This window comes from Bidens hawaiensis, unplaced genomic scaffold, assembly GCF_021521415.1.
Source record: "Bidens hawaiensis isolate Kalapana, Puna unplaced genomic scaffold, B.hawaiensis_p1.1 tig00008655_1, whole genome shotgun sequence".
Lineage (NCBI taxonomy): Eukaryota > Viridiplantae > Streptophyta > Magnoliopsida > Asterales > Asteraceae > Bidens > Bidens hawaiensis.
In genome coordinates, this window is record NW_027491625.1 from 854735 (window position 1) to 882454 (window position 27720).

The 27720-nt window shown below is 35.7% G+C and overlaps 1 protein-coding gene and 1 pseudogene across 1 annotated transcript; both read left to right on the forward strand.

Annotated features, from left to right (window-relative positions):
* The first annotated feature begins 8061 nt into the window (after positions 1–8061).
* Positions 8062–10084, forward strand: LOC143529714 (15.4 kDa class V heat shock protein-like). The gene is made up of 2 exons (XM_077025446.1): positions 8062–8477; positions 9608–10084. The coding sequence occupies exons 1-2, from the start codon at positions 8339–8341 to the stop codon at positions 9880–9882; spliced, it is 414 nt and encodes a 137-aa protein (XP_076881561.1). The 5' UTR covers positions 8062–8338; the 3' UTR covers positions 9883–10084.
* Positions 10085–21415: 11331 nt separating this feature from the next.
* On the forward strand, positions 21416–27238 carry LOC143529715 (cytochrome P450 716B1-like; annotated as a pseudogene).
* Positions 27239–27720: the final 482 nt, after the last annotated feature.

Here is a 27720-nt window from a genome sequence, read left to right on the forward strand (position 1 = left end):
CAAGGCCTTCGCCATTAAAAGTCGATAAAGAAACACCAATGTTTCTTGAAAGAATTCAAGGTGACATATGTGGACCAATTCATCCACCATGTGGACCATTTAGATACTTCATGGTCTTAATAGACGCATCCAGCAGATGGTCTAATATCTCTTTATTATCGACTCGTAATGTTGCTTTTGCAAAATTTCTTGCTCAAATTATCAAATTACGTGCACATTTCCGGATTATACCATTAAAAGAGTAAGGCTTGATAATGCGGGAGAATTTACATCACATGCTTTTGATGATTATTGCATGTCTGTGGGGATTGTTGTAGAACACCCTGTTGCTCATGTACACACACAAAATGGCTTAGCCGAGTCGTTGATCAAACGCCTACAGCTAATAGCTAGACCATTAATAAAGAGGACAAAACTCTCTGTTTCTATTTGGGGTCATGCAATTATGCATGTTGGATCATTAATCCGCGTGAGACCAAGTGCAAATCATAAATACTCTCCCACACAACTTGTTTCTGGAAATGAGCCAAATATCTCTCATCTTAGAATTTTTGGTTGTGCTGTGTATGTTCCTATTGCACCACCACAACGCACAAAAATGGGTCCCCAAAGAAGGTTGGGAATATATGTTGGATATGAAACATCTTCCATCATAAGATACCTTGAACCTTTAACAGGTGATGTATTTACAGCACGTTTTGCTGATTGTCATTTTAACGAGACAATGTTCCCGACATTAGGGGGAGAAATGAAAAAGCAAGAAAGAGATATATCATGGTGTGTGCCATCATTGTTACACCTAGACCCAAGATCAAAACAAAGTGAGACAGAGGTTCAAAAAATAATACATCTACAAGAAATTGCAAATTAGTTACCTGATGCATTTACTGATATAAACAGGGTCACTAAATCTCATATACCAGCTGTTAATGCTCCAGCTCGAGTTGAGATTCCAAGCAAGCAAAACCATAATAATGCACCTCATGAATCTCAAAAACGTTTAAAACATGGAAGGCCAATCGGTTCAAAGGATAAAAATCCTCGAAAAAGAAAGGGTTCTGAAAAGGATACTGACCCTAAGGAATGAATGATTGACAAAACCTTCCCTCAGGAAAGAATAAATGATATAACATTTCCTCAGGAAGAAATAAATGATTCCAATAAAGAATTGTCAATAAACTATGGTAAATCACATATAATGGGGGATCGAGATGAAATGGAAAATATTGATGATATATTTTCTTATTCTGTGGCAAGCGATATCATGGAAGAAAATGATGACCCTGAACCAAAATCTGTAGATGATTGTAAAAATCGACAAGATTGGAACAAATGGAAAGATGCTATGCAAGCTGAATTAAACTCGCTAAACAATCGAAAGGTTTTTGGACCTATTGTCAGTACACCAAAGTCGATGAAACCTGTAGGATATAAATGGGTTTTTGTGAGAAAACGAAATGAGAAAAATGAAGTTACAAGATATAAAGCAAGACTTGTAGCTCAAGGTTTTTCTCAGAGGCCAGGAATTGACTATGAAGAAACGTATTCTCCTGTCATGGATGCTATTACGTTTAGATATTTAATCAGCTTAGCAGTCTCTAAAAATTTAGAGATGCGCCTTATGGATGTTGTCTCAGCTTACTTGTATGGATCACTAGATAGTGACATCTATATGAAAATTCCCGAAGGATTTAAACTCCCCGATGCAATAAGCTCAAAGCCTAAGGAAATGTATTCCATCAAATTACAAAGATCCTTGTATGGACTGAAACAATCTGGAAGGATGTGGTACAATCGTTTGAGTGATTATTTGATAAGCAAAGGATACACAAATAATCTTATTTGTCCATGTGTCTTCATCAAGAAGACAACATCAGGATATGTGATCATAGCTATGTATGTTGACGATCTAAATTTAATTGGGACACAAAAAGAAATTAATGAAGCAATTGCTCTTTTAAAGAAAGAATTTGAAATGAAAGATCTTGGAAAAACCAAATATTGTCTTGGTTTACAAATTGAGCATATGCATAATGGGATACTTGTGCATCAGTCAACTTATACTGAGAAACTCTTAAAACGTTTCAATATGAACAAAGCAAATCCTTTAAGCACACCGATGGTTGTTAGATCACTCAATGTTGACAATGATCCATTTCGTCCTTGCGAAGATAATGAAGAGATTCTTGGTCCAGAAGTACCATACCTCAGTGCAATTGGAGCACTTATGTATCTTACTAACTGTACAAGACCTGACATTTCTTTTGCAGTTAATTTATTGGCAAGATTCAGTTCATCCCCTACTAAAAGACATTGGAATGGCATTAAACATATTTTTCGGTATTTAAAAGGAACTGTTGATTTAGGTTTATTTTATCCTAATGATTCAAAAGAAGGGTTAGTTGGTTATGCAGATGCAGGTTATTTATCTGATCCCCATAAAGCAAAATCTCAAACTGGATATGTATTTAAGAATGGAGGAACTGCGATTTCATGGCGTTCTCAGAAACAAACACTCATTGCAACATCTTCAAATCATGCTGAAGTCATTGCATTGCATGAAGCTTCAAGAGAATGTGTATGGTTAAGATCTATGTCACGACACATATTGATTTCTTGTGGACTAGAGAAAGATCGAATTCCAACTTCTATCTATGAAGATAATGCAGCTTGTGTCTCGCAAATGAAGGAAGGATATATCAAAAGTGACAGAACAAAGCATATACCACCAAGATACTTTGAGTATACTCGAGACCTTATTAAAGACAATCAGGTTGAAATGAGATATGTCCAGTCCAGCAACAACTCAGCTGATCTTTTCACAAAAGCACTTCCCACAGCAACATTCAGGAAACATGTTCATGATATTGGCATGCGCCATGTACGAACAATGTAACGACCTGCAATTTGAGGGGAGCTATATACTGCACTCTTTTTCCCTTAGCTGAAGCTTTTTCCCATTGGGTTTTTCTTTAGCAAGGTTTTTAATAAGGCAGTACTTCAAGACCCTGAAGTTTTGAAAAAGTGTCATCCAAGGGGGAGTGTTATAAAGCACCGACGCTTTCACTTTTTGTATGACACAAATTTCAAACCAATAATATATGGTTGTCCCCCTAAATAGTGTATATGAATAGTAGTTTTTGGTATTATAAATAGCGTGCGTTTGTAACGAAGGTTGATATACCAGTAGAATCAATAATTCTCACATATATTTACTCACTTGTTTCTTAGTTAAAAACTTCAATTATCACTTCAATAATCTTGTTATAATTAGAGCTAATATTATAACAAATAACAAATTAATATGTGATTAATTTAATTTTTGAAATAGAAAGTGACATTAATATTTTATGAAAAGTTGTCATTTTTAATATTAATGTTCCTTTAATCACCCATTTAAAAAGTTCACCTTAAAATTAAAATCAACTTTAATGTTTGACCAGATAATTTAAAAATGTTTGACCAACTTAAACGTTTGACCAGCAATTAAATAAAAAAATCAACTTAAATTTAAATTTGAAAATTTAAACTTTTTTAATCAAATAGTTTTAGAAAATAATAAATTGTAATGATGGTAAGTTTAGACGTTATGGAATATTGACCAACCATTTAAAAATTTCAACTTTAACTTAATTTTGGAATTTAAAATTCGAAATTGTAATCGTTTTAGAAATTAAAAAAATTGAAAGAAAAAAACAAATATAATTAATGCAATTATGGCGTCAATCAATTAATGTTCCTAATTAATAAACTCAATTAATGCAAAATCAATTGTTATGTTTAATTAAATAAATATTTAACCATAGATAAATGGTAGAATTAACAAATATAATTTTAGCTTTTCCTTTTTCTTCCAGAATTCGTAATTATGGCGTCAATCAATTGGATTTTTGGAAAACCGTAATTACAGGGCCAATTAATTGAATTTATACAAAAATAAAATTTTCTTTAATACATTGGTTCTGATTAAAATATATTAAATGAACAAAACCAACAACTATATATGATTGATTATATAAAAATCAAATAAATTACATGAATTGTGAAAAATACATAAACACATGAATAATAACAAAAATATACATCAATATTAAACAAATAAAATAAGATATCTTATCAACAAATCTTCAACCCATGAAATTAGCTATATCAACTTGGGAACATAACCTGAAATGAGAAAATTAAATATTAATATTCGTTTTACAAATAATAAATTTTAATCGTGGTAATGTTACATATTATGAAAAATTTACCCAATAATTCATAAAATTCAACTTTAATTTAAATTTGAAAATTTTAAATTGCATCGTTTTAGAAATAATAAATTTTAGTGATGGTAATTTTAGAAATTATGAATGTTTGTTTAATCACCCATTTAAAAAGTTCAACTTAAAGTTAAAATTAACTTTAATGTTTGACCAGACAATTTAAAAATGTTTGACCAACTTAAACATTTGACCAACAATTAAATAAAAAAACCAACTTAAATTTAAATTTGGAAATTTAAACTTTTTTAATCAAATAGTGTTAGAAAATAATAAATTGTAATGATGGTAAGTTTAGACGTTATGGAATATTGACCAACCATTTACAAATTTCAACTTTAAATTAAATTTGGAATTTAAAATTCGAAATTGTAATCGTTTTAGAAATAAAAAAAATGAAAGAAAAAAACAAATATAATTAATGCAATTATGACGTCAATCAATTAATGTTCCTAATTAATAATAAACTCAATTAATGCAAAATCAATTGTTCTGTTTAATTAAATAAATTTTTAACCATAAATAAATGGTAGAATTAACAATTATAATTTTAGCTTTCCTTTTTCTTCCAGAATTCGTAATTATGGCGTAAATCAATTGGATTTTTGAAAACCGTAATTACAGGGCCAATTAATTGAATTTATAGAAACATCGTAACCTTCCAAATTCTTACTCCAAATTGGCGTTCACGGTTTCAACTGAATCAAACCGTGGTTCGAAACGTAGAAACTTACCGGAATAACGTAAAAACGTAGAAATATTAGATTCATCGCCGTTTTTGATTTAGAACCTAAACTGATTTTAAAAAAATCAGTTAACAATGAAAACAAAAATAAAAATGTTAGATCTACAATAACAGGAAGAAAATATGATGTTGCCGGAAAAATATATAACCTCGCCGGGAAATCATATAACATTGTTGGCTATTAGAGTATAATATATAACCTTACCAGAAAATGATTAATCTCGATCTGTATTTTCGGAATATGGAAGATGGTGGATGGTGGAGTTAGTAAGCCAAGAGAGATAGGGAGAGAGAGATAGAGTTTAAATACAAACAAAAATGGAAAACAAAAATCTTACCGGAAAACCTTACCGAAAAACCGTAATAACTTCAAAATATCAATTCAATCTTGGATTTTGATATACAACCTAAAGAGATTATTACAAAATCATATAACAATTAAAATAAATATAAAATCATATCGGAAAACCTTACCGGAAAAATATATCACCTTGCCGGAAAATCAAATAACAATGTTGGCTATTAGAGTATAATATATAACCTTACCGGAAAACGATTAATCCCGATCTACATTACCGGAATATAGAAGATGGTGGATGGTGGAGTTAGTAAGTCGAGAGAGAGAGATTAAAATGATTTTGGTGGAAAATATTAAGCTTTAAATAGGTTTTTTGGTGTTCGATCAACATGACACATGACACAATATTAGAGCTTCTGAAAATGGTAATTTGATGACTGGATGCACATGTAGTTGAAAGCCATGTGTCCACATTATATTGATTTAATAGTATTTAAAGATATCTCAATTACACAAAAACAATAGCATAAATAGAGTAGATGTTCAAATATCTCAATCTAACATATATCCAATCTCCAAATAACAACTTAATAAAAAGAACCAACACAACCAGAATAAAGTTGCCAATAACAATTACAAAAAGTAATGAAAAACTCCTATCTAAGATCCTGAAGTTATCTATCACGTATATTTTCCGTTATATTCTGCATTGTAGCTTTAAAGTTTGTTTGTTGGCTATCAAAACCTTTTCGTATAGCTTTTAGCTCATCTTTCTTTGCTTTGATGGTCCTCTTCCAAGGAACGGGTCGATCAGTATCACCACCGTTGTCTAGATCGGTTTTCAAAATCCAATAATGTGTTTTACTCAAAGGGCAAATGAGTCATTCTTCACTACGTTGGGCCCAAAGAGCAACTATATTGGATGCCAGTGGACATTAGTTTTGTGAGACATGTGATGCTCGGTTGTCAGTTAGTCATTGACAAAGACTCCTAAAAAAGGAGTATTAAATATCACACATAAAGGCCACATATAATTATGAAATATGTTGAGGGTATATCCGTCATTCTTCCCATAAAAATATCACAGTCAATGATAGTATGCATAAAACCTGGAAAAAGAGAACAAATAGAAAAAAAAGGCATCGTTTATCACCTTATATTCCATACGATCTTATGGCTCTTATACGATCGTATAAGACTGCAGATTTTGTCAGCTTTTCGCAGTCTTTATCTGTTGTCCAGGAACATTCCATACAATAGTATGGAAACTATACGATTATATGAGTTGTTTTTTTTAACGATCAACAACTTTCATATGAACTTTGGGTTTGTGAGTTTTTTAAACAACCAGCAACTATATGATCTTTTTTAGGACGTGTGAGTTTTGGAAAGGGTATAACTTTGAAGATGCAAGTGTCATATCAAATAATAAACTGAATATTATATCACGTCGGAATATTGTATCACGTCGTAGCGTAAAACGAGGGTAAGTAGGTACGGAATATTATATCATATTTCATGTAGCAACCATATCCATGTATCATCACATTTTGTTTTTAACATACACGGTTAAACTCAATGAATTCTGATTTTTGTTTTTTGTTTCCATACGATCGTATGGGACAGTTAAACTCCGTACACCTGAACGCTCAGTGTACTTCTGTTGTACTTTTATCAAGTGGGGTTCTATACAATCGTATAACTCCTTTACGATCGTATTTAGGGTGTGAGTTTTTTTAAAGGTGTGTGAATATCATGACCCTAAAAAATAAAATCCACTGTTTGATTTTAGGTTTATGTAAAAGCCAAACATTTGAGTCAGTTCCGGCTTTACATGTAATTAAAATCGAAAGAGCTGAACCATTTGAGACTTGTAGATTTTCATTTTTAGGTTTGAATTTTAAGTAATTTATAAAAAAATCAATAAATAGTGTTATTCAAATATTTTACCCTAAATGTATTAGTTAACTATTAACAAAAAGATTTAAATTCATTATGTTGGACCAATAATCTTTTTCCACCAACCTAACTTATTATGGGGGTAATGAAATGAGCAATGGAATGAAATAAGCGATGGAATTGAATGAACGAGGTAATGAATGGATCATTACCATTCTATTAATATGTTTGTTGCCATGAAATTAATTATTAGTTTTTATTTTTTGGTAAGCTAGAATAAAATAAAAATGGTAGTGAGATGATGGTGGTGGGGCGAGCAGTAATGGTGGCGGTATCGATGGGTGAGAACTGGGAGCGATTGTTGGTGATAGTGGGTGGTGGTGGTGGTGGTGGCGAGCGGGGGGGGGGGGGGGCTAGCGGGTGGTGGTGATGGTTGGGAGCGATGGTTGGTGGTGGCGGTGGTGGGTAGCGCTGGTAGATGGTGGTGGGTGGCGGTGGTGGGTAGTGGCGGGCGATGATGGTTGTGAGAGGGCAATGGGTAGGTGGTGGTGGGAGGGTGGTGGAGGTCATATAGTGTGAAAGGGGAATGAAAAAGAAAACAAGGGGTAGATGGAATAAATTTGGGATGTTTTAGAGGGAATATAATGAACATAGTAATGAGTGTTACCATTTTATTGACCAGCCAAACACATTTTCTTTATTCCATCATAGTGGTCTATTAATCCATTCCAACTCCCATTAATGCATGTCAAACGCTACCATTGTACAAATGACAAAACTGAAACTCTAAAACATACAATTTTGGAAAAGGCTAAGGGTAAAACCGTCATTTAATACTAACAAAAATCTGAATTAGAACCTCTAATTGATTGATCATTTTTGAGTGGATAGGGTTTTTGGTTATCTTGTAGGACTCCAATCAATTTATTTAATTTTAATTTGCAAGAGGCAGGTATGATCCCCACCACCCACCAGCCAATTGGTTACTCTATAATAATGAAACCAACCACCTCCCTCTTCATTCTTCCTTCCTAAATCTGGTTTGTAATATCCCAGCTAGAATTATAATATCTTGGTGCTTGTTTTACCAAGAATATATAATTGTATATTTATCTGCAAAAAGGAAGAAAAATGGAGGTCTCAACATTCAACCCTTCTTGGCACTCCTTTTTCACCTCCCCTCTCCTTTTTCCGTACCCGTTTGTGCCCGAAAACTACGTTCATTGGACTGAAACCCCCGAATCCCACATTTATTCTGCCGACATCCCCGGTACATTCCCATTCCCATACTCATACCCATGCATGCATGCATATTATCATATCTTTGTTTCAAATGTTAATTTAACTTAATTGTCTAGATTTATTTGGATTTAGATTGCCTATTCATTGGCTAATGATGCGTGGTTAATTTCTTGGACCAAACCTTGGATAAATTGCACACAAGAATCGGTTTCCATAATACCCTTGTTGGAAACTAGAAATTAATACCTTTTTTGTATGATATATATCAAGATTTCTTGATTCTTTTGACCGATCTTCATTAGGGTGGTTTCGTGATGTTTACTTGGTTAATAATTGGCTAATAATGTGAGCTTGGATCAAATCTTGAATCAACTGGCTTAATTGTACACATATATTGGTTCCCATGACACCCTTGTTAGAAAGTTCTGTTTGTACAATATCAAGATTTCTTGAGATTTTTGATCGAGATTGTGGGTTCTTGAGATTAACTTGGTTATTTGGCTAAAAATGTTGGTTTTTAAGTTCCAAATCTTGAATCAAATGGTTTAATTGCAAAAATGTATTGGGTTTCCTTGATACCCTTTTTAGAAAGTTCATCATCATCATCATCGTACTCAGTAGAAAGTTGTGTTTGTATAATATCAAGGTTTCTTGATTCTTTTGATCTATAGGGGAGGTTTCTTGATAGTAACTATGTTAATTTGCTAAAAATGTATGCTTTCTAGGACCAAATCTTGAGTCAAATGGTATAATTTTACACATGAATTGGTTCCCATGACACCCTTAAAGTTCTGTTTGTATTTTTTTGATATCTTGGGTGGTTTCTTGATATTAACTTGGTTAATTGGCTAATGACATTCATGCTTTCTATGATTAAATCTTAAATAAGTTGGTTAAATACTTCAATTGCACACAAGAATAATAATTCATTTCCGAGACGCCCTTATTTTGTATAGCATGAAGATTTCTTGATTCTTTTCTTGTGGTGGCCTTTTCGATGATCGGTTCGGTATTCAGAATTGTTTTAAGACACCACTGTTAGAAATATTTCCTTTAATACTATACCAAGGTCTATGTGCTTTTTCTGAAAGGTTTGAATGCACATAAGAAGTTATTTCTAAGACACCCTTGTTAGAAAATTAATCTTTTTGTATGCAGGTGTTCGGAAAGAGGAGATCTGTGTGGAAGTGGAGGATTCGAGGTATCTTATAATTCGTACCGAATCAGCTGATGATACCGTGACAATGCCTGGTGGCCGGACCTTTATGAAAAAGTTCAGGCTGCCGGATACTATCGATGTAAATGGGATTTCTGCTTGTTATGAGAATGGGGTGTTGACGGTTACTGTACCAAGGTCATTTGTTAGAAGGGGGTTTTATATCGAACCGGCTGATCTGCCACAACAAACAGAAGTTCTTGCGAGGGCTGCTTGAATCCTTAAAAGTTTAGGATATCTTATGTATAAATTTGATATGTTTAAGGTCACATGGATTCATAAATTATAGGCATTGCTTTGGGGAAATATTGTTGGTGTACAAATATTATTCATTTAGATGTGTAGTGGCCTTGGTACTAAAATCGTTCATCTTATGTAATGAATAATGTGCATTAAAAAACCATCAGAATGTTGATATATACTTGATACATATATGATATATATTCTAACTATCATTTTTTGTGTCTTCAAATAAATAAGACCCTAAAGCTTCAAATTAATTTGATAATTTATTTCTTTATGATATCATCTTTAGCAAAAATATGCACCGGACCTTATTGACGAGGTTCCTGAGACACAACATGAAAGGGTCACAATGAGATTTTGTTTGAATTGACATGTTTTTTCGTCGGTGAGTCGGTAAAAGTTTTATAGTAGTGTAAAGCTAGTATACATGTAAAAGTCTATGTCCTTGCAAGCTGGTGTCAAATGTCGTTGTCTCGGTGGTTATTGAGCAAAATCCGATCTTCACATATATACGCAAGACTACGAGAGGACAGTTAGCCTCGTCACATGGGTTATTGGGTGATGACCCGACCTGAGACTAATTGATAGAGACCGATTCGAGATGGACAAACTTCCAATAGACCTGTAGATCGAGTGGGTTAGGCTCCAAGAAATAAGAGAAGAGAATCGAAGTTGGAACAAATTTTTGATTATTTTTCTTAGAGTTAATTGCAAATATGCTCCCTGTGGTGAAACCCAAAACACAGGTGTCAATCCCGAGGTGGCATTTTCGCACAAACGAGCCCTATGGTTGTCTTTTTTTTTCACTTTTGGTGGTTTTTCGTTTGTTTGACCGTTAAATCCAGGGGTAAAGTCGTCTTTTCACACATAGTAATAATAATAATAATAATAACAACAACATAATTATTGTGAGATTTGAGTTAAGTTTTCGATTAATTTCAAAACCCACCAAGGAATTGTGTTGTAGGTTTTTAGTTTTTACCCCCATTTTGTTCTCACTTTCTCTCTCTAAAACCCCTAAATCCGTTCAAAGTCTTCATCTGATATCAATTACGAAAATTGGTGTTACATTTGAAGTGGGTTTTTGATGAATTTGAAGACCCAATAAGGATGTTTAATATACCCAACTGAAGAAACATGGAATGGATCCGGGTCGGATCCAAATCCAAGTTCCCCGGTCTTCTAGATGAACGAACCACCGCCTCGATCTTCTTCTCCGGTTGTTCGAGAGTTGCCATGGAAAAGTGGGGGAGTGAAGGTGACTGCTAAGAGTAAACTTTTTTTACAGACACAAAAATATGTGAGAGTCAAGGGTCTAAGAAAAGGTCCTTCAAATGATTGATGAAGACTCCTTATATAGGGACTCCATGACTACCATCATGAACCCTAACCTTTATTGGGCCAGGCCCGGTTAGGGGTTACCTCCACAAAGCCCCAGCCCAATGGGCCTAATTAGTAGACAATAATAATAATGTAGTAAAGATAATACACAATATAATAAATAAAAAATCGTACTGGGTTTGACGTACCCTACACCTACACCAACTATTTATCACTCTCTCTCTGAAAACCCCCCAAATAGCTTCAAACTCAGATCATCTAGTTGGTTGGTTCCAATTGACTGTGTTTTCACTAGATTTGAATTTAGATTTTCAAATATCAAATAACCGACAATCCAGTTTCCCGTTCAACCATATCCTTACCACCTCCACTAAACCCTACCTCCACCGCTCCATAACATTCTGCTCTCTTCGCCACCGCCGCCGCCACTCCGAAGGCAAAACCTACTTCCTTACCACCGACTCCGACTCTGTTTCACCTCACACTGATTCCAAGCTTCACATGTGATCGATGTCGAAAGGTCAATCAAAAACATTTATAAAATACCTTTACTAGCAATGGCAAGTGAGGTGTCGAATCCACAGGGAATTAATACAAAGTGCTAATCAAACTCAAGACTTAGTAATTAACTAACTTAATGCAGACAAACGATGTCAAGTAAGCTTTTAAAAATGGTTTGATTGTGAAATTGCAACATCCGGCCCCTCGCACCACAAATATTGTCCGCTTTGCCCACGAAGAGCTCACTGATTTGTTTTTGGTTGCCTAGGTAGAGACTTCCCAGGAGGTCACCCATCCTGCTACTACTTCTAGCTGAGCACGCTTAACTGTGGAGCTCTCCTCTCGTCCACTACCATTAAGCCCAAAACGTGTTGGGTATATAAGAGGCGGGGCATTTACTTATGAACCAATGATCTCTCTTGTCCACGGCCGATGTGGTATTTGCCTAAGATGTTACGATAATACTTTGGAAAACAAGTAACTTTAATTTGTAAACACTTATGTGAAAAATAACCAACTCCAGGTTTCAGGTTGCAAAGCAGATAGGATAAGTTAATCAAACCTATTTAGAAATCCCTTTGTTTAAATAAATAATCAAAAGACTAAATATATGACCTTACTAATTGTCAGAACTTAATCCGAACAATTGGTTTGGATGAATAATAATCTAACAGATTACCAGTTTTAAGGTTTGAAAAATGCAATCAGCTTAATGGTTAAAGATAAACGGGTCAATGACTCTAAGAACATAATCCTAAAAGTTGATGACCACAACTCACTTAACTGATAAAACATCAAAGCATTCAATTACGAAAAACTGTTCAACCAAATAAACAAACATAAAGATTAAACTAACCGGATGATTAACCAAATCCAAATCCAAAGTGAAGGTTTAAATCAATAAACTCCAACTACAAACACAACCCTACGCCTGGAGATGGTCACGAAAGCTGTAGCCTAGCATATGCACCTTGAAGATCTTGATTCTTGGTTGAGATGATGAGAACATGGATAATTGTGGTGATTGGTAGGTGTTAGTATGGTGTATGATGGCTAGAAAATCTCCCAAGGATGATAGGGTATGAAGGATAATCGATTTTAGGGTTTTCTAAGCTAAAATATGGAAGAACAATAATAACCCGTCAGGCCAGACCGTAAGCTACGGCCTGGCCACCGTAGCCTACGGTCTGGCTTCTCTGCCTTACGGTGGCTAGAGTACTAAAACACCGTTTTCTTCATAAAATATGCATTCCAACTCCGTTCCTTTCTGTTTGCGGCCACGTCTTCGTATTTCAACTATATATCATATCATATCATATTACTTCCATTTCATCTCCATCCTAAATGCTCCAAATTAGTTCCTTAAAGCTCGATCACTTACAATTATAAAACCAATCAAAGTATTTGTGTTTGATACATAGAAAAAGTAAGACACATAATAGAAAACATTTTAAACACGTTCTTTCATCCTCACATCAACATGGTTAATCTCTCTCCATGTCTATAAATCGATTGTGAAGCTGATTTTGGTCAATTTAATTTTTGGTGTCGCAGGAAAAGGGTTTTTGCTATAATGGTGCTCATGGTGGAGGTCTGAAAGAGGTCGATTTAAAAGGTAGCCGTCAGAGACGGGTTCACTTAACTAGCAAACTCTCCGTCGGAATTGTTTGGTAAAGCAGGATGTGGAAATGGGGAAAACGGGTTGTCTGAAAAGGACGTGACGAGTCTACCTTTGCTATAAAAACGTAACAGGCCGCGACGACCAACTGATACCCGTTCAAGCTTGATTTGCGACTGCCACAACTAATTCAGATCAACATATGTTATTATTATTATTGTTGTTATTATTGTTGCCAAGAGTTCAGATTAACAGATATTAGATTGTTATTATTATGGGATTTTGTTTCCTGAGTTTTGAAGAAGATAATAGACCTATCCATGGACAACCCCCCCCCCCTAAAATGGTCATGCGTGACCTGAGGGTACTGACCACCGTCTATGGTCATTCATATCCACCTTTTTCCTTTCATTTGAGATTAACCAATCACCTTTTTTTTTCTTTTCTTTTTTCAATTCTTATTATTATTAAATAATGGATTCATGGAGAATGATGTATTATCATAGTTGAAGGGTGATATTGAATGATGGGGTGAAAACCGATGTGACGTAGACATGATGAATGAGGAAATGGTGTTGAGGGGTGTATATCCCTTAGCTTAATGGGTCTCTCCACCAAGAGCCTTTTTGAAGAAAATAATAAAAAAAAATGAGTAGAATAAATTAAACATTAAATAAACCACAAATCTAACCATATGAAAGGATCATTTTATAATTATGTTAACCATTTAACTATTTAGTGTTTAAATAATATAGCATTTATTTATGTAGATTTTATTTTATATTTATGCTATGTTCTATTTTATAACTGTGTTAATAATTTAACTATTTGGTTTTTAAATAAAATTTATTAAAAGTATATTTATTTTAACATATATAAAATATAAAAGATAAATCTGTTATGAAAAGTATGCGATAATGTGACAATTTGTGAACGTTGTGGGAGAAAATATGACTATATGAGGTTTTTTTAAAAAAAGTTTGGAATCTGCGGACATTATTATGACAGTTTATGAAAATTTGTTGCTGTGAATGCTATTCTCTTTAGGTCCAACCATTTACAGTCATTTCAAAATAACACTTAACCCAAAGGGGCCTTAAACCATTTACTTAGTGCAAATGACCCAAACTTTAGTGTTTAATTGGGAAAAATTGCCAGGCCTATAAGTTACTGATCATTTGTTCCAACTTGTCCACCCATTCCAAGTTGAATTGGACGTTGATGACACAAGAAAATTTAAGCATGAGATCAATTTAACCATGCATGAGAACGACATCATGACATATATATTGCTTAGCATGCTAGTTGTTCAACTTGTTAATTTTGGCCATTAAACAAGACTATTTTGTTGGAAGTTTTAAGTGTGTGAATGAAGAAAGTGGTAAAGGTTTGTCCCACATCGGTTTGGGAACAAAATAATGAATGGTTTATAATATAGTGACCTTACACCCATTTGAATTCTTTATGACATGTTTTACCACAAGTCGGGGGTGCAAATTTGGGTTTCTGGACTAGAAATCCATCGAACTCGTGTGTGCCCGCACGTCCCACGGGCATGAATGGCTATATAAACCAGACCATCTCTTCAGTTTAGACACACCAAAAACAAACAAACACACTTCATCTTCTTTCTACTGCAACATTATTATTTCCGATTGCGTTTCAGGCAAGTGTCCGAGTCCGGTAGAGCACCGCTTCTGTTTCAAATCGGAGTACCCGGGGAACAGACCGAGAATCTGTTTAAGGGAATTGCGTTAAACACAAGCCCGGTTTACTATTTCGTTTAATTTTCTGGAATTTATAGTTTACTGTTGCGTTTAATTTTCTGGAATTTATAATACAAGTTTTCCAACAAACTTAAACAGATTACTTATTATTATTCTTGTATTTTTCATTTCAGAATGGAATCCCAACCCATGAGCGCTGCTGTTTCTGCCATCGTTACTAATGCGGTTGCTATCACAACCGGTTTGGTTGCTCCGTTGCCGAGTGCTGTCACGTCTCATGCTGAGAAACCGGAGAAGTTCACCGGTGTGAATTTCAAACAGTGGCAACAAAAGATGTTCTTTTATTTGACCACTTTGAACCTCGCGAGGTTCTTGACTGAAACCGTTCCTCATGTTGATGAAGAGGCAACGGATGCGCTGTCGGTAAGCGCGGTTCAGGCTTGGAATCATTTGGATTTTTTATGCCGAAACTATGTCTTGAATGGCATGGTTGATGCACTTTATAATGTGTATTGTAAGGTCAAGACTGCCAAAGAATTATGGGAGTCGTTGGACCGAAAATACAAAACCGAAGATGCCGGTACTAAGAAATTCGTGGTGGCTAAGTTCTTCGACTTTAAAATGATAGACTCAAAAACTGTTATGAGTCAAGTCCAAGATTTACAAGTTATTCTTCATGATATTCATGTGGAAGAGATGTCGCTTAGTGAGACATTCCAAGTTGCTTGTATTATTGAGAAGCTACCACCAAGTTGGGTCGATTTCAAGAACTATCTCAAGCATAAGCGAAAGGAGATGACCATTGAAGATCTTGTTGTTCATCTTCGTATTGAAGAAGATAACAAAATTGCTTTAAAAAGAATTGACGGTCCCGGAACAACAAAGGCCAATGTTGTTGAACATGGCCAATCTTCAAAGGGTAAAAATGGTGGGAAGAAAAATCATGGGAAAGGCTTCAACCTTGGTCCTAAGGGGGGAGTTGGGAAGAAAAAGAAGTTCCAAGGAACTTTTTATAATTGTGGGAAGCAAGGCCATAGGGCCAATGAGTGCAAGCTTCCAAAGAAAGAAAATGCTCGACAAGTTAACATGGTTCGTGAGGTTGAGAACCTTGTTGCGGTGGTCACGGACCTCTCGATTATGGTCACCGAAGTTAACTTGGTTGGGCAAAATAACAAAGATTGGTGGGTCGATACGGGGGCTACCCGTCATGTGTGCTTTGACAAAAGTCTCTTTAGCACCTTCAAAGAGGTGACTAATGGAGAAAGGGTGTTTTTGGGAAACTCCGCTACGACCAAAGTCAAAGGTGAGGGGAATGTGGTTTTGAAGATGATTTCGGGAAAGGAACTTACTTTGTCAAATGTGTTGTATGTTCCCGAAATTCGTAAGAACCTTGTGTCAGGGTGGCAGTTGAACAAGTTTGGGTTCAAAATGGTGATTGAGTCTGATAAGGTCGTGTTGACCAAAAATGGTGTGTATGTTGGTAAGGGCTATACCCTTAATGGCATGTTCAAGTTGAATGTAACCGTGTTTAACAAAATGAATGAGAATGCTACTAGTTCTGCTTATATGCTTAAGTATTCTAATGTTTGGCATGGTAGACTAGGTCATGTTAATTTTAATTCCATTCGAAGTTTGATTAAACTTAAATGCATACCAACATTCGATATCAACTAAAATAATAAATGTGAAACTTGCGTCGAAGAAAAACAAACGAGATCATCATTCAAAAAGATTGAACGATTTACCGAACCCCTCGAGATGATTCACACCGATGTGTGTAATCTAAAAGCAATTCATACTCGTGGTGGGAACAAGTACTTCATCACGTTCATTGATGATAGTACAAGATATTGCTATGTTTACTAACTTAAGAGTAAGGACGGGGCTATTGATAAGTTTATCTTATTTAAAGCCGAAGTTGAGAATCAACTAAATCGAAAAATTAAAAGAGTAAGGAGTGACCGAGGAGGTGAATATGTTTCACCTTTTATTGACTTGTGTGAAAAAGAAGGAATCATACATGAAGTCACGCCTCCTTACTCCCCTCAATCGAATGGCATAGCAGAACGTAAGAACCGAACATTAAAAGAAATGATGAATGCCATGATGATAAGTTCTGGGGTAAGCCCGGACATGTGGGGGGAAGCAATCTTATATGCTAATTATGTCTTAAACATGATACCGAATAAGAAGAAAGATCTAACTCCGTATGAGTTATGGATGGGAATTAAACCACCATATAAATACTTGCGAGTGTGGGGGTGCCTAGCCAAGGTAGTGGTGACTCCACCAAAACGCCTACTAATAGGACCCAAAACCGTGGATTGTGTGTTTATAGGATATACCCTTCCCGGTGGTGCATATCGATTTCTTGTGCATGATTCCAAGAATCACAGAATAAACAATGGCACCATAATAGAAGCAAAGGATGCATCATGGTTTGAATATAAGTTCCCATGTTTGGATAAAGGAAAACCGAGCTATTCTAGACCGGTTGAGGAAAGTATTCAAAACGAGAATACTGGTGATGAAACTCGGGAACAATCTGAGACATAGGAGGTTGAAATCAGAAAAAGTAAATGGCAAAGGACTGAAAAATCCTTTGGCCCTGATTTTCTTACCTACATGGTAGAAGAGGAACCTCAAATGTATCAACAAGCGGTGAACTCCGCTGATGGACCTCAGTGGAGGGAGGCCATCAAATGTGAGATAGATTCTATCTTACAAAATCATACTTGGGAACTAGTGGATCTTCCTCAAGGGTGTAAACCACTAGGATATCGATGGATCTTCAAGAAGAAGATGAAACCTGATGGCACCATCGATAAGTATAAGGCAAGGTTGGTGATCAAAGGATATAAACAACGAGAAGGTTTATATTACTTTGATACATATTCGCCGGTTACGCGAATAACATCTATAAGGTTGGTGCTTGCCATTGCCGCCATTAGAAACTTGGAAGTTCACCAAATGGATGTAAAAATGGCTTTCTTGAATGGAAATCTAGAGGAAGAGATTTACATGGAACAACCCGAAGGCTTCATAGCCGTTGGGCAAGAAAAGAAAGTATGTAAACTTGTGAAATCCTTGTATGGATTGAAACAAGCTCCTAAATAATGGCACCAAAAGTTTGATCATGTCATACTTGATGCTGGGTTCAAAATCAATGAATGTGACAAATGTGTGTATGTGAAGGACACATCCGATGGATATGTCATTTTGTGTCTATATGTAGATGATATGCTCATTGCTGGTAGTGATGACAAAATCATAACGTCCACTAAGAACATGTTAAAAGCAAGATTTGACTTGAAGGACATGGGTCTTGCGGATGTGATTTTAGGAGTTAAAATCACACGAACCCAAAATGGACTTGTTTTAAGTCATTCCCATTACGTGAGCAAAATTCTTGAGAAGTTTAATGCGAATGACTCTAATGTAGCTAGAACTCCCATTGACACGAGTCAACATCTAGCTAAGAATAGAGGTGAACCCGTTAACCAGTTGGAATACTCAAGAATTATTGGCAGTTTGATGTATCTTATGAGTTTCACTAGATCCGACTTAGCATATGCTGTGAGCAAGCTAAGTAGATACACAAGAAACCCAAGTTCAAGTCATTGGAACTGTGTGATTCGGTTGCTTCGGTACCTAAGATACACTAGAGAATACGGGTTACATTATAACAAATATCCAGCAGTTGTCGAAGGACATTGTGATGCAAATTGTATTCACACTTGGAGGTGCTGCTATATCGTGGAAATCGTCTAAACAAACGGTTATAGCTAGATCCACGATGGAATCATAATTCATCGCCCTAGATAAAGTGGGCGAAGAAGCAGAATGGTTACGTCAATTTGTTGAGGATATACCAAGATGGCCTAAGACGGCATCGGCCATCTGTATACATTATGATAGCCAATCGGCAATTGGCAGAGCTCATAGCACAATGTATAATGGTAAGAATAGACATATTAGACGTAGACATAATACGGTACGACAACTAATATCTACTGGAATTATCACTGTTGACTATGTGAAGTCAAAGGATAATATTGCGGATCCGCTAACAAAAGGCCTAAGTAGAGAGTTAGTTCAGAAGTCGTCCATGGGAATGGGACTGAAGCCCTTGAAAAATTAAAGTTCATGTGAAGGAAACCTAACTCAACAGACTGGAGATCCCAAGAGTTGAGTTCAATAGGAAAACCTAATTGTATGAATTAGTGCGGTCACTGTGGGGGGGATAACCCTACAATTTTAAGAGGGAGTTTACCACGTAGCAAGGTAACCTTCCTAGTCCATTCCTAAAAGTGACAAGTGTGAGGCTAAGCATATGGCTTTTAATGATTCGACCAAGGTAGTCATACATGGTGAATCACCTATGTGAGAGAGAAGTGGGGTCGCTTCGAAGGGTGTTGTTGGGCACAACACTTAATAGCTCTTGCAGAACCAGGCGCATGTTCATGACCATAACGAACATAACTATAAGGACTTGACTTTGTCAGGGAGAGTCTTGTGTGAAGTGTGTTGTCGTCTACACAAACGGCAGTCGAGTTCAAAGACATCACCGTCTACTCAGAGCCAGTGGGCTAAGTATGATTCATAAGCAAAGGTTCAAAGGATAACACCTACCTATTGTATGCAAGATTCAACTGTTGAAATCTAATCAGAATAATATTGTTTCGACATCCATTCATGTGGGGGATTGTTGGAAGTTTTAAGTGTGTGAATGAAGGAAGTGGTGGAAGTGGTAAAGGTTTGTCCCACATCGGTTTAGGAACAAAATAATGAATGGTTTATAAGGTAGTGACCTTACACCCATTTGAATTCTTTATGACATGTTTTACCACAAGTCCTACACGCGCGCAGGGTGGGGTACAAATTTGGGTTTCTGGACTAGAAATCCATCGAACTCGTGCGTGCCCGCACGTACCGCGGACACGAATGCAACTCCGAAAACCCTTGAATTTTTTTTTGAAATTCAAAACTGGTCCAGTCAATACAATTAATAATCATTAAGAGAATGATTATGACTTACAGTTTTATAATCTACACTAATGGCCATTATTTGATATTATTATTATTTAATGGTCATTAAGAGTATTGATTATTATTATTGTCATTGTATGGCTATATAAACCAGACCATCTCTTCAGTTTAGACACACCAAAAACAAACAAACACACTTTATCTTCTTTCTACTGCAACATTATTATTTCCGATTGCGTTTCAGGCAAGTGTCCGAGTCCGGCAGAGCACCGATTATGTTTCGAACCGTAGTACCCTGGGAACAGACCGAGAATCTGTTTAAGGGAATTGTGTTAAATACAAGCCCGGTTTACTATTTCGTTTAATTTTCTGGAATTTATAGTTTACTGTTTCGTTTAATTTTCTAGAATTTATAATACAAGTTTTCCAACATATTTTATATGTAAATTATTGATATAGGATGTGTATGTATATATTTTTATCATCAGAAAACGACATCCTAATATATATGCTTGCCTTGGTTGTCAGCAGTTGAACTTGTTTTGGGCAATTGGGCATTAAAACAGGATTATCTTAAGTAATTTTTAACAAATATTTATTATCAAACTCGTCATCAACAGATGCTCTTTTTTCCATAATACTACGCTGTCAATGTAATAAATCTCTACAAAATTTATAATCGATCCAATACTTAATTAACAACTAAATATGATTTAACTTTTGGTTGATTATTTAAAATGTTTATTTGTGAGATGATTAACACACCTTTAATAGTCAAGTGTCTCCTTGTTATAATCAGTATTATCTAATGTAGGTCCCAAACCGACCACGAACGGATTTTGCACTTGATAAACAGTTGAGACGGGTGTGATAAATCAAATGAACGAACATAATAATATAAAGATAAGATATAAATGAACGATCTCGTTGTCGGTTAAAATGATGAAATATATTAAATGAACCGACTTCCCCAAGGTGAGCTCCCATTGGGTGGATGATTTACACTATGAAAAAAACACACATATAATAATACATAAAGCCCCTATTTATAGCCTAACGTTATCCCTTCTAGAAGCCTTATCTCCATTGAAGTTAAATGCGTGTCCCGAAACTCTTGTTTCGTGTCCGGTTTTCTCGTCGGCTTTAATTATTAACTTGACCATAAAATATATAACGAGTTTCGTAATTTGATATCGTAAGTCATAACTTTTTAGCCTTACATCTAAATTTTCCATAAACGAACAACCAAACAACAGTAAAGCAACAAGAGTCTGTACTATTTATACAAATATATCTTTCATTACTATAGCTTGCACTGTTTTCTAGCCATGGAATTTATGGTATATGTGAGTTTATTGTTATTGTTGATTTTGGTTCCCATCATTTTCCTTATCCATCCTAAGAAGTACAACGGTCAACTGCCTTTGGGTTCGTTGGGACTGCCGGTGATAGGGAAAAGCATTGGCCTCTTAAAGGCAATGAAAGCCGACATGGTCGAAAATTGGATTCAAGAACGAATAGCAAACTACGGTCCTGTTTGGAAAGCAAGTCTTTTTGGATACCCGACTGTTGTTTTGCATGGCCAACCGCAAATAAGTTCATATACACTTGTGATGGAAACCTACTCACTAACACACCACCACCATCACTTAAGGGGGGAGGGGTGGTGGATGTGATGGCATCACTCATCACACACTCCACCCAATCAAATGGTGTCACATCACCAACCCTAAATCCATCACATGTGATGTTTTTTACTAGGGTTGGTGGTGTGGTGTGATGGAATTGATTTTCACCCAATCAAATGGTCCTCCTCATCCCCAACGGATAGATTTCTTGGTTTTCACCCATCATCACGCGTGATGGCCATCACGCAAAGGACCTCCATCAAGCTTGATAGGGGAGTGGCGGCGGTGTTCAAAAACCCATCATGCGTGATGGGTGCTCCATCACGCGGTGCCCCGGGTCCTCTTAGCAGAATCTTTGGTCCCAAAAATATAATGGAGTTGTCTGGACATGATCACAAACGCGTCAGAGAGGCTATCGTTTCGTTTCTCAAGGTTGATGTGTTGAAGGAATATGTTGCCAAAGTAGATGAAGAAACCCAACACCATCTTCAAACACATTGGCATTGGAAACATGAGGTCAAGGTAAAATGGTAAATAGTCATATATTGTTTATACAACTTTGAGTCACAATTTGACCCTTAGACCACCAGCATAACTAGGCCATCTTCAATGCACCAATCAATTTCCTTCCTTTTTCTTTTTGCTGGTTTATTCTTTTATATAATTTCTAGTTCCTCCACAATGCATTGGTAATGGTCGGTTAGTTAATGGCTTCAAGCCTACGTGGCGTTGACATAACGATTTAACTAGAGACCGGTTTCTAGTTAGCCAATACTTTTTATACCGGCAACCATGTCTCCTCCATATCAACATCAGATCAAATCTTTCCATTTCATCACACCTTAAAACTATAGAAATACATTCACCAAGTAATTTTATGTAACATCCCAAAATTTTGTATAATAAATAATATGGTATATTGACTCGTTATGACGGAAAAGTTACTTGAGTTAATAAATAGATAGTAAAATGGTATAAAGGGAAGATAAGTAGGCTAATTAAAGAGAATTAAGCATGGACTAAAAAGGAAAGATGGGCCTTAGGTTCATGGGCTTAAGGGAGTATAAATACCCCTTAAACCCTAAATCTTTCCATTTTCATCCATCTTTTCCATCTTATTCTCTCTCTACACCTTAAAACACACACTTAAGCCATATATACCTCCCTAGCCGCCGGCCACCATCCAAGTCCACAACCAAGCATCGTAACTTAAGATCTTCAATCATTCAAGCAAGATAACAAGTCCAAGATCGTATATCAAGCTAGTCGTGACCTTAGAAACACCTAAAGGTATGTTCTTTAACCTTAAAGGTTACGTTTTTATGAACGGTTTGCTATGAAACTTAACCCTAGAGTAGGTCGGGTCTAAATGCTTCATAAAAATGCAAACTTGATGATTAGAATGAACTTAATAGACCTATGGCAATATACGGCTCATAGATAAACCCTAGATCTAGCTTATAACGTTTTAACCCTATAAAGGTTTAAGCTTTATGTCTAAAACGGGTTAGATCTTGTAGCCATGGTGATAATGGGTGTATAACGGCTAAAATGATGGAGAAAAGTGGTTAAGTTCATGGTATAAACCATAAAATGGTTAACTGAGCTAAGGAAAGAAACGTTAAGGTAGAAAAAAATAGCTGAAAGCATATGACCTGAAGGTTCTCGGCCAGGACTGAGGGTTTCCGGCCAAAGTGGGTTCTCGGTCAACGAGAGCTCTCGGTGACTCGGGTTTTTCGACCAAAGGGTACTCGACCATGTTTTCGGCCACCCCATTATGTTGGGTTTTGGGCCTAAATCCAGTTGGGCCCAGATACCATAATGAACAGTTGGGCTAAGCCCATATCTAATATAAAGCAAACTGGTCCATTATCTTAAACTTAACAAACAAGCCCAATTTAGAAAATGATTTAAAATGTTAATGGAAAATGTGTCAAGGCAGTTAATGAAAATAAAATTTTTCCAAGCTAACCTGGCAGTTTAACCCCAGCCAGGGGCTCTACCCCTTGGACCCTGCTAGGGGCTGCCGCCCCTAGAACCACGCTGCCAGGGGCGCCGCCCCCGGACCCCCGTTCGTTGTGGGTTATATAAAGATAGAAATACGATACGAGTAGTAATAGTTAATTGATACATGTAAATATTATACAGTTAGCCGTGCACAGTCAAGAAAGGGATTACGATTAACGGTGAACGTAACCACATTCAGGTGAGTTTCTAGCTCCATTTTCTTGTTATGTTTTCGGGGCTGTGTGCATACTCGATATGATAGTTAATACTTGCCTTAAAGGTTTCACTGCTCTAACTAGGGTATCCCGCAGAAAGAAGTCAACTAGAAGGCAAAATCCACCTAGTCAAAATGGCAGTTACGGACTAATGTACTTGAGCCTATTTTCTCGATCGAGAAACACTTACCTTAAATGGTAAGTGTATGCCATGTATGATTTATGTGATAGATATTATGTTATGTATGTGAACGAAAGCTTGTCGGTACGTGAACGATCTTCGGATATTGCACGTATTGACAAGGGAGGTATGAATATGAAAAATGAATGTGTATGATATATGTACAACACATGAGTATGTAATAATAATTAAAGAAAGTATATGTATGTTATGGATATGAAAAGATGGTATGCTCGAATATGAAGAAGTAAGGGATCAGACCCTAATAATATCTGAGATAGAGAAGAAAGGGATCAGACCCTAATAATATATGAGATAGAGAAGTAAAAAGAGATCAGACCCTAATAATATCTAAGGTATACAAGAAAGGGATCAGACCCTAATAATATCTGAGATAGACAAAGGAAAAAGGGATCAGACCCTAATAATATCTGAGATACACAAGAAAGGGATCAAACCCTAATAATATCTGAGATAGACAAAGGAAAGAGGGATCAAACCCTAATAATATCTGAGATAGAATGTACAATAATTATATAGTATGAAAGTAATAAAGTATGAATGTATGTATAAAATTATGTAAAGAAAGTAAGTTAGTAAAGTAATCATTATGTATCTTTGGATGCATGATTGAAGGTAAGTGTATGTATTGTATGATGTATGATTAACTAGAACTCACTCAGCGTAGCTGACTTTTAGTATGCACGCAGGTGAGTAGGATGCGTGAGCGGGACACATGGCAGAAGGATAAAAGCTTGGCATCAGAAGACCTATTATGTTTTATAAGTTACGTTATGATTTTGAAAGACAAGAAGAATGTTTTAAGACATATTATGAATTTATTATGCGACGTTTATGAAATTCTTATATTCCGTGTATGTTTTATTAACTCTGATAAATAGAACTATGTTGATGAGTAAATCCAACGTCCAAATGTGAGGCACCGGTAACGGGGCCTTACATTTCACAAGAAACCAGTTTTCAACTAATAAAAATTACGGTCCGACCTGAGAATAAATTCTCTGAAATGTTTACAAATAGCACCCGAATTTGATGAATGTCGCTGTTGATTCTCGTATATTGGGTCTTCAGATGTATTAATGCATAGGCCAATGCTATTTCTTCTTCCTTGGACTTTGTTCTTCATTTTTTTCGGGCGTTTTGGCTAGACATATAGCTTCTTGTTATCAGAGAAGTAGAATCCAGTGCTTGATCTAAGTATTTTGAAGAGAAACAAGAAGAAATTTATAAAAGTTAAGTGTGAAAAAAATAGTATGTGATGTGATGTGAGTAGTTATAAGGTCGAATAAAAAAAAATAATAAAAGGCATATAACCGTTTGATTTGATTTTAGATTTTCCTTATTAATAAAAATTTAAAAGGCATCCCATCCTGATCCATCCTATGACCATTCCAACCACCCTTGTTCACGCTATTTGTAATAATATTGTCTTGGTTACTGATGTAAGGATGAAATAACGTCTTAAAGCACGTTATTTCATCCTTACATCAGTTACTAAATGTTGTAGGTGCAACCCCTGATAAGGATCTTGACCTTCAATGTAATTTGTTCGCTTGTTTTCGGGATTGAAAGAGGACCCCAAAGAGAGAAACTGCTACCACTTTTCCTTGATATGGTGAAAGGTGTGTAATTAATTCCAATCAAATTGCCTTTCACTAGATACAATCAGGCGATTATAGCAAGAAAGAAACTTGTACCGATGCTCATACAACTTATACATGAGAAAAGTGAGGCACTTAAGGAACGAAAATACGAAATCAACAAGGCGATCCTCATAAAGATCTAATCACGTCGTTTCTAGCATCCGTGATGATGATGGCTCAACAATAATGTCCGAAGAGGAAATCATCGACAACATCATCGCTGTGATGTTTGCAGGATATGGCACAACCTCCATCCTTATTACCTTATTAATTAGGCTTTTGGCTAATAACAAATCTATCTACTCTAGCATAGTTCAAGGTCACACAAGTCCCAATCTTTCCCTTATTTATGTTGTAATCAATTTCAAGAAGCTTATAGTAAGTTGTATGCACTAAAGTCTTATACCACCGATCCCATATACAGCTTTAACATGGGAAGATCTCACCAAGATGAAGTACACATGGAGGGTAGCAACAGAGATAATGAGGATAAACCCTCCGGTGGCTTTAACCTTCCGACGATCTAAATGAGATATTTAGTATGGAGGATTCATAATTCCAAAAGGATGGCAAGTATGTCACATAATTGTCAATAAAGAGTTAAGAGACAAAAGATGATATAAAACAATCACTTACAACTAATTTATATGTTGTGCTTTCAGGTGTTGATATCTATGTCCATGACACACATGGATGACGGCATTTTCCCAAATCCAGCCAGGTTCGACCCTACTCGTTTTGAAAAACTTGGACCATCGCCACCACCTTTTAGGTACATTCCGTTTGGAGGTGGGCCGAGGATGTGTCCTGGTATCGAGCTTGCAAAAATGGAAAGTTTAGTCATGATACATTGTTTGGTAACAACATTCACTTGGGAGCTACTTAAGAAAGACGAAAACTTCAAGAGAGTTCCATTACCAGAATTTGATCAAGGGTTGTTAGTTCGGGTCAAGCTCCGATCCTAAAGGAAACTATGGTGTCATGTGAAGCATGAATGTTGGGAAGATTAAATGGAAGAAGAATTCAAATGGTTGAAGATTTGTTTTAGGATAGGAATTAAGCCGGCCAACTCATGTTTTTTCTTGCTTTGATCAAACCATCATTTATGTAAATTAAGTAGGTGAATCCAAAGACGGACGGCGATACTAATTGTCCAACACATGACAAGGTTTAAGCAAATGAAAACGACACAATAACATATATGTTTTGGTTGTTAGTAGTTGAATCTGTTTTGGGCATCAAACAAGATTATCTTACGTAACAATTTATCAATAAATTCATCACCAATGATGCTCTTTATTTTCTTAGTTGCATACCAAAATACGATTGTAAATATCTATAGTCTTTTACCGATAGATTTTGCTGACGGACTAATTTGTCGACGATTACCTACGGATCTCAAGAAAGCATAGAAAGAAAAATGAACATTTCACTTTATGTTTCGTTGTGCGCTTGCCGAACCTGTACGATGAAGTCCCCATCTTTCCTGATTTTGGTCAGAAATATGTAACGGGTCGCGAAATTAAACAAAAATCATTTAAACTGTCGTATAAAAACTTCATTGACCCATGAATATCTAGACGGATGTAATGAAAATAAAATAGATACGAGAAAATTAAATACATGAAAAGTGGATAGTATACAACTATACTTAAGGTAGATACTATAGATGCCAGATTTCGTGTATAAATAATAATAATAATTAATTAATTAATTAACGACCGATTTATTTATGCAATCTATATGTATTAAAAAAAAGAGCTTCTAGTAAATACGTGAACAATATCACAGGTTTAATAATCCAAATTGAACATTACTATATAATATAATTATAATTTGAATATTCTCCTTAATTTTTTAGTGACTTTGAATATAATATATAAAAACTTAAAAAACAATAGTCTTATAATAAACATAAGAATAGATCTAGGTCATTGG

What these genes read in the sequence shown, in the direction of transcription:
- LOC143529714 (XM_077025446.1), top strand. Translation starts at nt 8,339, where the DNA reads ATGGAGGTCTCAACATTCAACCCTTCTTGGCACTCCTTTTTCACCTCC. An exon ending in TTATTCTGCCGACATCCCCG is followed by an intron (nt 8,478 to 9,607) that starts GTACATTCCCAT and finishes TTTTGTATGCAG; the next exon opens with GTGTTCGGAAAGAGGAGATC.